Below are 13,231 nucleotides of genomic sequence, written 5' to 3' on the forward strand. Positions count from 1 at the left end.
TACAGAAGTTCACACATATACATACAATGCCTTGTCTTAGAACCATGTGGGCGTTGCTTTGCTGTGATGTGTTTTGTGTGAACTGTTTCTCAATAAAAGGCAGCGAGAGGAGGCCGGATTTGGGGTCATTTCGTGGTAGACATCAACGAGGCCTCCCTTGCAAGTGAAACGATCGATCGCTGTTGCCTTGTTTTTCTTTCACGGGAATAAGTCCTGGATACAGCAGGGTCTGAGTTTAGACCCAACAGTAGGATACAGGTAAAACGTTGCATTTTAACAATGATGTCAACAAGGTAGTTCAGACTTGTGTTCTGGTTGTTTTGTGTACACATACAAATATACGCAAATCAGTAAATTTCAGCTCTTGCAGAGATCTTCTTGCAGCCTGTGTGAGCCGGACTAAGGAAACTAAGACTGCACTGTGTCCAGGTCTCTTCTATCCTCCTTTTCCAATCATTTTAAGTGTGAACCTACTGAGACAAGGTGCCAACACCAGCATTATAGTGCAATAGCAGTGACACAGCATGGGGTGGAAGATGCTATATTAACTTTGCTGCATGTAGTACATACTCATCAGGAGTCGTGCTAAGATTTATTTATTTCTTTGTTGACTTTTCATCAGCTGTGGCAGAAGAATTTTTGCTGCCCTCTCGATTGGCTTTAGTGGGCTTCTTATACGATAGAGAGGATGAGCACTGTCCAGTTCTTGAATATTTCATTAAATGGTGTGAGAGAGCAAATCTTGTCCTAAACACCACAATGACTATTGTCCCCGTTAGTTTGGACCTGTTTTTGATGAACAATCCTTTATTTCAAATTTGTGAACATGAGCTATGCACAGGTTGACAAATTGGTGTCCCCGAAATCATCTCTGAGATGCAAGTGTCTGCATATTGTGCTACATATTGTCTTATTGTTGTGATTGTTTTTATGTGGTGTATACAAATGTCATAGACACTTGGTGGAGTCATTGTTTACATTTAGGTGGCACGTATCCAACTACTAGCATCTCCTCCTTCATAACCTTCCTAAGTTGTCAGAGACTGACATGTGTCTCTTGCTCTCAGACGTGCCTGTGATTGCCACAGTAGGGAACATAAATATATGCCATTGTTATAGCAATCATATCGGACTTATTTATACAGCGTAAAAATCTACATTGGTATTATCCCAGATGATGTGTGGTGCAGGCCTCCTGGTCATTAATAACATGAGACATTTGGGATATCAGCTGTGGTCATTGTGCTTTCTTCTGCTACCCTCCTTCAGCACTCTGGCACTCACATGCTGTGATCTCAGCCCTCGCTGCTTTTAACCACCAGCAGAGTTTAAGCAGCATCACCTCGCTGCTTGTTTATATTTTGGTAAAGATGAGTATAAACTGTTCTCTCTCCCTTTCTTTCTAGGAGACGAGGCGAGCGTGTTCAAATGTTCGGTTTCCAGGGAGACCGAGTGCAGTCGCGTGGGGAAGCAGTCATTCATCATCACATTGGGCTGTAACAGTGTGCTGCTGCAGTTCTCCTCACCTACAGGTAAACACACAGGCAGCTGTGGCTCAGGAGGTACAGCGGGTTGTCTACCAGTTGGAAAGTTGGTAGGTTGATCCCGGGCTGCTCCAGTTGGCATGTGAAAATGTCCTCGGGCACAATACTGAACCCTGAGCTGTCCCCACTGCATTAATACTTAGTAATAGAAAAAAAAGTGCGTGAGTAAGTGAATGAAGCTTGTAGTAGAGTAGAAGCGTGCAATATAAGTACCGTTCACCCCACCACAGTAAGACTGTTACACGTTGCATTTTATACAAGTTTGGAGCCAAGAATATGTCAACTCTCTGAAAGGGTTTTTTGTGTCTGTGCAGTTTTATGGAGCTGATGATGGTGAGCTGTTTCTGGGGTGTGGTGCAGCTTGTTAACAACAAAGTCAAATACTCATCTCATGACAGCCTGCTTTTATTACCTGCAGGACACTGTTTACAGTTTGCACTGAGTCAACGGTGTGTTCAGGAGCAGTGCAGTCATTTGAGTGTTATTAGTTAAAATAGTGTTTGTTTATCTGTTAAATGAAAATTGTGTCACCATTCCTGGAAAGCTCCTCAGGCCTCTGCAGGGAGTGTAGGAGAGTGTCTGTTTCTCTGATGAGCATCAGTAATAAGTGTAGATTCTTACACCCAAATTTATTCCCTGTTTTATTTATTTTTTCTGCAAACAGTTTTACAACAAGTATATTTTTCTGTAAACATTAATATATGATCCTAAAGCAGGACAACTATACTGTCCTTGCTGACCTCATGTCAGATGTGTACGTAGACAAAGCCTTGGTTTGAATTCTCTTTATTTTTATTTGTTACTCAAACCCTTAAACACCCCCCAGTCTGCAACTGAAAGAATAAAAACTAAAGATGCCTTTTAATGAAATACTCATCAGATCCGATTGTCCCACATTTCATTTGTTGTGATATTCATATCAAGTTAACTTAATTAGTCAGTATTTTTGCCAGGTTTCTTTCCACGCTTCAAACAGGCTAATCTTTGTTGATATTGGAGGTCTTTATCAGTCTTAGTCAAACGCTTAAAACACACATTTTTACAATATTACTATAGACACACACACATACATGTTTTTATATCTCAGTGAGGACATCTCATTGACATCATGCTTTCCCTAGCTGCTTACTTTAACCCCAACCATGAAAATGAATGCCTAGTCCTAACCCTCAGCCTAAACGTAACCATAACCTAACTGTAACCCTGACACTAAAACCACATTTTGAGCCTCAAAAATGTTTTCAAACTCACAGGGAAGGGCATTTTGTCCCCATAAGTGACTGTTGGTCCCCACAAATATAGCTGCACGCCCATTTTCTGTCCTCACAAAGCTGTCTAAACATGTACACGCACACACTCACACAGGGCTGCGTTGTCAGCAGCTGTTACTTTCAACCTGCTTTATGGATTTAACAGCTTCACATTTTTCCCACAGGCAGTACACTCATCTGTGCTTGTGATTGGCTTTACTCTGACAGATACATGTTCAGATGAACGGGGTGCTGTTGGCAAAGATTATATTTAATGTATTTCTATACCTCCGTTTGGACGCACACATGCTCACGTGTGCCTGTGCATATGCCCCTTCTCACTACTGCCACAAATCTGATGACATTGGAAAAATAGCAGCCACTGCCATCAAGCTGACACATGCTGAAAAAATGAAGTGCTTTTTGTTTATTTATTAATTTTATTTTATTTGGGAATAAATTGAGATTTAATTCAATTTTATTTATATAGCGCCAAATCACAACAGCCGCCTCAAGGCGCGCGATTAATTGAGATTTCTGTGTTCACCTTGAACAAAAAGTCGTCTAAATGCACAAATGAAGCAGAAAAAGAAGGAAATGTTGTGATTGTTGGATGCATCAGTATTGGTGCATTTTCCATGATATGTGTTAAAAATGCTAATACTGTGTGCACTGAGGAGGAGGTAGACCCACTCATGATTAATGCAGACACACACCAAGGTATGTGGGACATGGCAGTTTAAAAAAAATGATCTATGCTTGTGAAATGCGAACTTAAATCTTAAAACTGTGATATTGAATTACTTAATTATTTAATCATGTATTTGTTACACCTAAGCTGCAGTAGTTGCACAGGATTTAATATTGTTTCCCAGCACGAGAGGACAGAAAACCAAACCGTTTACAGCTGACAGCACAGGAAGAGAAAAAGGATTAAACTGCAGTGTAGCTCAACAAAACCAACTTACAGTGTGTTTGTGCTTCGCTTCAGACTTTCAGTCTTTTTATAACGTGCTGAAGAACTGTCGTGGGCATCTTGGAGAGCAATCTGTCTTCAGTGAAAGAACAGAGGAGTCCTCTGCTGTACAGTATTTCCAGGTGACTGTCACACACTCTCACACAATTTTGGGACTCTTGAATTATCTCCTGACTAATTTGAATCCACATTTCCTTTTAAACACACTGCAGTAATGACGCTTACTTTGTTCTTGGCTGAGTATTTATAGACTGCTCATTACAGGAATATTCAGTCAGAATGAAGCCTGCTTCTGTTTTTTTGGGCACCATCTGAACTACTTTGTGTTTAAAAGTAGCTGCAAGTCAGCTCCAGGAGGAGTTAAAAGGGCTCTGTAGCACTTCTACCTGCAAGCATCCATCTGTTGAGAAGCCGCTTGGTTTGGTTGTTTACAGATCCCAGCACAAACTTGGGTGCTTTATGTCTGAGCTGGTCCTTTTATTTATTTATCTTTTTGTTAAGAAACTTAAAGAACTTTGTTTCTCTTTTTTTAAAACTGCAAATTGAGCTCAAGTCAAAGTGCCAAAAGTCCAAACTCATGAGCGTGCTTGTGTTTGTGTTTCTGCAGTTTTATGGCTACCTCTCCCAGCAACAGAACATGATGCAGGACTATGTTCGGACAGGGACTTACCAGCGGGCCATTCTCCAGAACCACACTGACTTTAAGGACAAGGTAGCGAGCTGAATATGTGCTATTTGATAAGGCTGACAGATGTTTGAAAACAGCTGGTTTACATTAAGTACAGACTAAAGTGTTGTCCTGCAGCTGTGACTGTGTGCTGTCTGTCCTCTTTTCTCCAGGTGGTGCTGGATGTGGGTTGTGGCTCGGGAATCCTCTCTTTCTTTGCAGCTCAAGCTGGAGCTAGGAAGGTGTACGCTGTAGAGGCCAGCACCATGGCACAGCACGCCGAGGTACACACACAGATTCATGCTGAGATCAGTGACCTACCTCTGATTATGCTTTCACTGGATGCACAGCCTCTCATTGTTTACGATCCATTCTAAACACTATACTAAATGTTTTAAATTCAGGTGACGTGTTTGAGCTGTGGGAATCTCGCTGTTGCTGAAAATGTAACAGCTATGAGCTCTGGCTGTCTGGACAGTCCACATTAACTTTAGATCAGACAAGCTAAATCCAGCTTTTTGAATGATGATGTGTTTGTTGTGTTGTGCTGCAGGTGCTGGTGAACAGCAACCGTCTGGGGGAGCGTGTGGCCGTCATTCCGGGCAAAGTAGAGGAGGTGACGCTGCCGGAGCAAGTTGACATCATCATTTCAGAGCCCATGGGTTACATGCTGTTCAATGAGCGCATGCTGGAGAGCTACCTGCATGCTAAGAAGTTCCTCAAACCTAATGGTGAGTCTTGGAAGAACAAGAGATGTACTAGAATGGAGGCTGAGACTGCAGACAGCCACAGATTAGTGACAGTAGCTGCTTCTGGCGAGTTCTGCATGTTGTCAGATATCCACAGGCTTTGGTGTTCCAAATCATTTGATGTCAGTTTAGAAGAATCTTGCACTGTGGTGGAAGATACGTGAACACGAGTTTTGCTTACTGTCTTCATCGGTGCGGGTGTTTCAGGTAAAATGTTCCCCACTATTGGAGATGTCCACCTGGCCCCCTTCACAGATGAGCAGCTGTACATGGAGCAGTTCACCAAAGCCAACTTCTGGTAAGAACAGAACGAGGGAGGGAACGAAGGAGGTTCTCTGGGTCAGCGTCATTGTTTTCTTCATCGGATTCATTTGGTTAGAAAGCTTTTCTATGCATGAATGTCTTTTTAATGCCTTATCAAATGAGAAACTCCTTCATGCATCTGAGCTCCAAGTAAAGGCAGTTTTCTTCTTTCTTCTCTGCTGGCAGTTTAACTATTCATTTGTTTCTGTTATGAGAGCGGAGTATTGTTCAAAATGTTGGTCATTACGTTCGAAATCATCTTTTCGGGGCTAGTTTGACCGTTTGCATCAGCGAGGGAGTTGGTGCTTCAGCAGCGTGCAAAGGTGTTTATCGCACTCAGAGGTATGAGTCATGCAAACTAGCGTGATAACAGTAGGCACGAGTGAGTGTAGGACGCAATCAGAGTCGATGCTAATGTTGTCGAGTTGACGTCAAACCGGTTTCGGCTGTTTAAGAAGCAGTAGATCCTTGGAGAGGTGTGTCCCTAAATACAAAATGTACTTTGTTTTTGTTGTTGATTTTGTTTTTTAAATGATGATGTCATGTTGGGCTTGCAGGAGTACTCGCTGCCCAAAATGAGCTAATGATTTGATTTTTATTGCTCTTGTTTACTTACATTCATTGGCATGTGCATTGGTGCGTGTGCTTTTTATGACTCAGAATTCAGCTTCATCTTAAAATACACTAAGACTCCTGCAGGGTCAAGTGTGTTGATGAGCCATTTTTATTGCTGAGGCAGGAATCAAGCAATCTAAAAGTGAGAATCTACACTTCTTCCTGTCCCCTCAGGTACCAGCCCTCCTTCCACGGTGTAGACCTCTCTGCCCTGCGGGGGGCAGCAGTGGACGAGTATTTCCGCCAGCCAATTGTGGTAAGTAATGCATGCATGCATGTGCAGGATTTTAAGATCAGAATTGAACAAACGAGCAAAGCGATCTGACGGTAATATCGACTTCTTAATTGGCTTTTTGTGGGCGCAGTGTTTTGTAGAAATCAGAGTTGTGTGACAGCAGATTTCTTTCCCCCCACAGGACACGTTTGATATCCGTATTCTGATGGCCAAGTCAGTCAAATACACAGTCAACTTCCTGGAGGCCAAAGAAGAGGATCTTTACAGGTGTGTGTCCAGTTTAATGTGTGTCTGTGATTACTGTAGGAATGTCTACTAATAAATGATATGCTTTCAGGATAGAGATTCCCTTTAAGTTCCACATGATGCATTCGGGCCTGGTGCACGGCCTGGCCTTCTGGTTTGACGTGGCTTTTATTGGATCAGTGTAAGTCAGGAAGTCTGCGTGAGTGTGTTGAAGCTAAAGAAGTTTTGACGTGCGCCAGATTTGTCCTTAAACATCAATCTATTTGTGTTCCTGTAGGATGACAGTGTGGCTATCCACAGCACCCACAGAGCCTCTCACTCACTGGTACCAGGTGCGCTGTCTCCTGCAGTCTCCTCTTTTCACCAAGGCTGGGGACACTTTGTCCGGCACTGCGCTGCTGGTGGCCAACAAGAGGTATGTTAGTATTAATGCAAGAAAACTACAGTTTCATTCACCCAAATCTGTAGCATAAGCGTTGACGTCACAGCAAACCCTGTTGTCGTGTTTTGGAAACCTGTTCATTTCCTAGCTGAAGTTGGGCATCAACATGGGAGCGTGCCTTAAGTGGCCACTCCAGGAACCTTGCTTGCATGCTAATCATGTTATTCTGATGATAATTAGTCTCAATATTTACTTCTTAACAGACAAAGCTACGACATCAGTATTGTTGCCCAGGTGGACCAGACAGGATCAAAGTCCAGCAACCTCCTGGACTTGAAGAACCCCTTTTTCAGGTTAGTTTATCCTGACCACAGCAAACACAGCCAATCTGCTTTTGCACTATTGACACAGTGTCTGGTATCGGTGAATACAGTCTTCTCTAACTTCTTATATCTATTATTTTTATCTATGTGCAGGTACACAGGCACTACCCCCAACCCCCCTCCTGGCTCACACTACACCTCCCCGTCTGAGAACATGTGGAACACAGGGGCAGCCTACAACATGAGTCAGGGGATGGCTGTATCAGGTGAACACACTCAGACACTGCTAGATTAAGTAAATACTTCAGACATGGCGTGGTATGTCCATTCTCCATATCCCAGCTGTCTTAGAGCAGAGGCAGAGTACACCCTGGACAGGTAGTCTGTCGCAGGGCTAATACAGAGAGACAGACAATCACTCGCACTCACAGGCACACCTGGGCAATTTAGGCCAATTAACCTAACCCCATTAACTGCATATCTTTGGACTGTGGGAGGAAGCCAAAGAGAAACCACGCGAACACGGGGAGAACAAACTGCAAACAGAAAGACCACCGTGCTGCCACACAGAGACCAAAGAACAACAAATATAGTTACCTGTTAGAACAAAGCAGGACTGAGAATTAAATGCATTGGATGGTGCTCACTAATCATGATGACAGCGATGAAGACCAGCAGCTGAAACACGATGGTCAAGCGATGAAGTTGTTCTGTATAGCAGTGTAGCTGCAGCAGTTCTTCAGATTTGTCCTCTTCTCTGGGCTTCTTGGAAGTAAGTGAAGCGGTTCCACAAACTCCAATGTAGAAACAGAGGAAAGACTAAATCAGTTCAAACATGAGCCAGTGTAAAAAGCAGTCTGCATGAATTTATTATAGTACACATGCCTGAAATTTCATGCACATCTATTCTATAGCTTTATTAGCTCAAGTATCTGAGAACCTGGGAAGAAGACTGTATATAATGATGGACATAGCCAGGTGTGACTCACTTTGCCCTGGAGCTAGATTGAAGTCCAGAGTTACGCCTTGTAGTCAGCACCAGCTTTTCCAGCTGTAACTGTGCAGATACAAGAGGAAATGCTAGGTTACAGCTAAACTAGCAACATATGCTAATAGACTGTTTGTTTGTTTTTAAAGGTTGAATGTTAGTTTAAAACAGTTTGTTCTAAAATATTTATGAGGAATGAACAGCAACAACATCCTGTCTGAAACCTTAAACTTCCAAATGTACAGTGCGGCCCTGCAGTAGAAGGACTCCCTGCCACGGTGCATCACTAACTACTTACCAGCTCCGGCATCACATTTTAAGATCACTTCCACTCTGGATGTGTTCAGGAACCAACCCCAAAGAGTGTGTTTTTTTTTTTTGTTTTTTGTTTTTTTTTGACGGTTTATAGTAAATGGTGTTTTTTGGGTTTCTTTGCTGCCTCTTTCTTCAGGGATGCCCGCAGCTTATGACCTCAGCACAGTCATTGGCAGCGGCCCGTCAGTGTCTCACAACAACCTCATCCCCCTGGGTATGAATCTCATCTGAAAATCATCATTTTACTGTTACTGGAGTGCATCTTTAGTCCTCAAAACACTGACATTCCAGCTAATCAAATCACACTTAACTCTTTTAATGCTGTTTTTTAATTTATTTTTTTAACCCCACTCTGTTGTTTCGGCTCCTCTGAGCAACATCAAAGGGCTTTTAGTTTGAAAACGTTTGAAAGTACTCAGTTATAGTTTAGCTTTTGATTTTAGTGATATTTCTGATGTTTACATCAGATTACAGCTTATAGTCTGTGTTGGGACCCAAATTACTGCAGATTTTTGTAAAGCAGCTGATGTGGCATGCGTTTATTGCACTGGTGAAATGGTTTGTCACTCCCGATGCTACTTGGTTTTAACAGTGCTTTCATCTCTGATTGGTCACAGTGAACACAGGGATTGTAAATCATACCCACTCCAGGATGGGCTCAATCATGAGCACAGGAATTGTCCAGGGTAAGCCCACTGGTCCACAAACACAAGTTTACTGTCCAAGTCTTCTCAGTGTGAACGTTGACTGTTATGCTTTGTTTCCAATTTAGGAGCCACTACGGGTCAGTCCGGCCCCAGTAGCAGCGGTACTTACTATCCTGTCACCAACCAGTTCACCATGGGGGGCGCTGCCATCTCCATGGCCTCACCTATGGTCATCCCTAGCAACACCATGCATTATGGCAGTTAAGACGAAGACCTCGCAAAGACCTCCTATGCCCCCGCATGAGAAGATTCCCCCTTCCCCTCCCCAACCCAGATTGATCACCAACTGCAGCCAAAACCAGTATACCAAAACCAGCTCTGTGCTGGAGATTCCTTTTTGTTCGACACCCTCTTTCTGCTCTGTTGAATCATCGCTAGATGAACCGTTGAAAACTCTCGTTTCCGTCCAGACTCTTGTCTTTCCGAAAGCCGAAGCCTTCCTTTTCCCCCTCCCTCACTGGGACTGTATCATCTGAGATGCACAGCAGTTTATCATCTGACCTCCCTGGGTTTCCACCCTCCTTCGATATGTATTTCAATCCCTCCACCTCCCTTATTTTCTCTTTATAGCTCATTATTTAGATGTCATGACCCTGCGAGTGTTTGTCTTTCCTCAAGAATCCGCTTGTTGTCAGATACCAACATCGGTCCGCTCCCGTGGTTCTCCACACTTCCTCACCAGTGATGCTGAAGCTTTTCACTTGTGCAGTAGGACACTGTTATCATGATCATCATCACTGCGTCTCTACAGGTGCCACCTTAGATTTTCATACTGGATCCAGCCATGTTCCCTCCACACTTCCCCAGAGACTGAGCTGTGCCGAATGAAACGGCCCCCTCAAATCATTAAACAAACGGCATCTTGCTTACTCCTACTCATGCAGTTTGGGTTTAGGCGGAGGAGGATGGATCACAAACTGAAGCCATCTACAAGTCTTGGCACCCAGAGGAGTAGAAATATTTTTTTTGTGTTTTGTTGTTTTGTTTTTTTAGTGGCTTGGACAGGCTGACCCTCAGAGTTCTGCTTGGAAGCATTGGTGTTGCTCTATCACCTTCCATGCTGAGTCATGATAACAGAGCGTCTCAGTGTCTGCTATAAGTTGCTGTTTGTTGACATCACCAGTCTTTTAAAATGATGGCATTCTCCAATTCAGACAGGTTACCTTTCCGTTAATGTTGTTCAGCGTCTCATTCAGACAAATCCACAATATGTACACAGCGTTGCCCGCATGTGGAGCCAGCACTAATTCTGGTGGAATTTGACCCCATTTCTAAATGTTTGGGTCTCTCTGCTGTTGTCAGTCAGAAGCGAGTCTCCTTTTTGTGTGCGCGCTGCTGTTTAGGACGTTCAGAGTTGTAACCGTGTGTGTTTCTATCAGTAAATGTGACTACACTGAGACTTGTGTGATGATATAAGTGATGCGTAAATGTTACTAGGCCTTATAAGATGACTCACTGTGGTTAATATCTGAACAGGAAACTTGAAGATGCCCTCGGGTTAATGGAAAAGAGCGACTGAATGGTTGGGGCTTTTCAGTAAATGCTCCTGTGTGCCATTCAGTGTGGCTGCGCGTGCTGTTAGGGTTAGAGTCCTACTTACCCACGGACTCTGAAAGAATGAGTAGCTGAAATATTGGTGTTGCAGATGGGATAAGTTGGGATGCTAACTTACCTCATCTTTGCATAATACCACTTTATTCGACTTCCTGTTTTTCATATTAAGAAGCAGTAGAACTGTTCAGATTACCGACTCACACCTTCTAAAAACAGTAGGTGTCTTAGATGGATTTAATATCTTGAGGAAAATCACAGGAAAATAAAACTTGAGGAATCGGATGCTTTGACGAGCAGCAGTAGGATGCTGTGTCTGCACAGGACATTTCCAGCGCTGTCTTCATTGTGGCATTGCCACCGTCCAAAGTGAATACAAAAATTCAACAAGACACCATTAGAGGAGTTGCAGGAAGATTTTTTTTTTTGTCCAGTCTTTATTTCGTGTTATACAACTGAATTTAGCATGAAGTTCACACATTGAAATTCATGTTTTTAAATCAGAGTTTTAAGGCAAATCTGTATTTGAGCTGATGACCTGTTTGATCCTGTGGGGTTCTTCATATTCCAGATGAACATGTTTGTCACCACTGTAAACGGCTCCAGCTCGATATGAAAGGGTTTCTGATCAGTGCGTGAACTGTACGACACTTACAGTGGTGGTAGCAGTAATAGATGGTCAGGAGATGATAAACTTACAGCCGTTCACTCATCCACATCGATCTGTAATTACGGCCCTGTCATAGTAGTCAGCTTTATTCTTGGCTTGCTTCAGAGTTGTGGATAGTTGAACTTATTGTCGGCCACTTTACAGCACAGAGTTATTTTTGGCTGCCACCAAATTTTGGCTTTTGTTGGTCTGTGGTTGCCAAATAGCTGCTAGCTGCTTGCCATGTCTCTTTAGGGACTTGTGGAAGATTTGATTGTTTCTCGTACCCAACATGGAAGGTGACGGATCGCACAGTCTGAGAGAAGCTAGAACATTTCAGCCCTGTCAGCCTAAAATATGAAATGCACTTTCTGCTGCTGCTCATGTTTTCTGCACCCAGAAGGTTTTGTTTTTTTTAAATCAGAATAAATTGCAGCAGCTTCTTGCCAGTCAGGCATTTGTTGAGCCAGATTGCTTCGGTGCAGTTGGAGGAAGATTTGGAGAATGAACCAGTAAAGACCAATGACCCAGGATGCAGCCAGCTGGCTAGCGGGAAAAGAAAAGCTGTGCCGGACCGGCAACGTCCTAGTTTACATCTTTGTTTCCTTTGCCTGATGCTCCTCCCAAACTCCCTTTGAGACTGTGAGACTGTCACAAGTAGACTTCAATGACAAGGCGAGGGAGAAGGGGCCGGTACGCCTCTCTCCTCGGCTGTTCAATGTGTATGACCTCCAACATATCATTGCCCCAACACACACACCCCTGCCCACACCCCCTTTTTATCAGTCAAGGAAAGAAAGACTGACACATTTATGCATTGCTTCCAGTGTCACAACTATTGGAATTTGAGTTAGTAGGAGTGCTGAGGGGGGAAAAATGTCTGTTTGTAGGAATAACTTTTTTTGTTTTCTTGATATTTTTTTTTTCTTTATTTCACAAAAAAAGCAAACAAGGAAAAAAGCGCAAATTAAATGTTGTGGAAATGTTTCAAAACCATCCTGGAGTCAGGTGTTGTAGTACTTTAATTTGTTAAATAGACTGTGGATACAACAGATGTTTACCATGTTGTAGCTGCTCTATAGCCATCGTGTCTCTTCTGTCATGGATTCATTGCTCTGTGTAGTCATAGTGGCATCCACTTTGACCATGGAAGTGTATGAGGAAGACTCACTGTCATGTTCTCTCATTTGTGTGTTCACCAACTAGTAATAACACCTTTCTCACTGTCTGACATTGACTCGTCTGCTCCAGACACAGTTAAAAGAAGCCACTGTGCTTAAGACTGCTAAGTGATTCCTGCTTTATGGGTACATTAGTCACTGATGTCCCAGTAGGCACCCTTTAAACCTTTAAATGACGCCATTAGGCATCTATTATGGAGCAACGCATGGAAACGACTAATATCCAAGGCAAATTGGTAACAGAATAGAATATAAAAAGTAACTGATCATAGAATCATGACTTAAGAATGGTATATTCTGGCTTGCTTTCAGGAACAACCATAAGATTGCTGATATGGCTCTGTCTTCATAATTTCCTTGTTTAAAAACAGGCAATGTCACTGCTACTTAATTTGAAAAGGGGTCAGGAGGTAATGCTGAAGACAACTTCGAGCTACTTCCAATGATATCTGCTGATACTGTGGTCTGAAAGTGGTCGGGCGAAAGCTGAATATTATTGGTCCTAATTGATGATAATTGGCAAAGAAAATGCAGTTTATCCATGATGATG

At 42.9% G+C, this 13,231-nt stretch overlaps 1 protein-coding gene across 1 annotated transcript in view; it reads left to right on the forward strand.

The window, feature by feature from the left end:
• Positions 1–12,731, forward strand: part of carm1 (coactivator-associated arginine methyltransferase 1) — a 17,516-nt gene extending 4,785 nt beyond the window's left edge. The window contains exons 2-16 of the mRNA XM_005945671.3: positions 1,407–1,532; positions 3,786–3,892; positions 4,378–4,482; positions 4,611–4,721; positions 4,991–5,168; positions 5,394–5,484; positions 6,279–6,360; positions 6,521–6,606; positions 6,677–6,766; positions 6,863–7,000; positions 7,231–7,320; positions 7,444–7,556; positions 8,730–8,807; positions 9,211–9,279; positions 9,366–12,731. Of these exons, the coding sequence (XP_005945733.1) occupies positions 1,407–1,532; positions 3,786–3,892; positions 4,378–4,482; positions 4,611–4,721; positions 4,991–5,168; positions 5,394–5,484; positions 6,279–6,360; positions 6,521–6,606; positions 6,677–6,766; positions 6,863–7,000; positions 7,231–7,320; positions 7,444–7,556; positions 8,730–8,807; positions 9,211–9,279; positions 9,366–9,505 (1,604 nt within the window). The 3' untranslated portion in view covers positions 9,506–12,731. The remainder of the gene's footprint in view (positions 1–1,406; positions 1,533–3,785; positions 3,893–4,377; positions 4,483–4,610; positions 4,722–4,990; positions 5,169–5,393; positions 5,485–6,278; positions 6,361–6,520; positions 6,607–6,676; positions 6,767–6,862; positions 7,001–7,230; positions 7,321–7,443; positions 7,557–8,729; positions 8,808–9,210; positions 9,280–9,365) is intronic.
• The last annotated feature ends 500 nt before the right edge of the window (positions 12,732–13,231 follow it).

This window comes from Haplochromis burtoni, unplaced genomic scaffold, assembly GCF_018398535.1.
Source record: "Haplochromis burtoni strain Fernald_Lab_line unplaced genomic scaffold, NCSU_Asbu1 Contig_441, whole genome shotgun sequence".
Lineage (NCBI taxonomy): Eukaryota > Metazoa > Chordata > Actinopteri > Cichliformes > Cichlidae > Haplochromis > Haplochromis burtoni.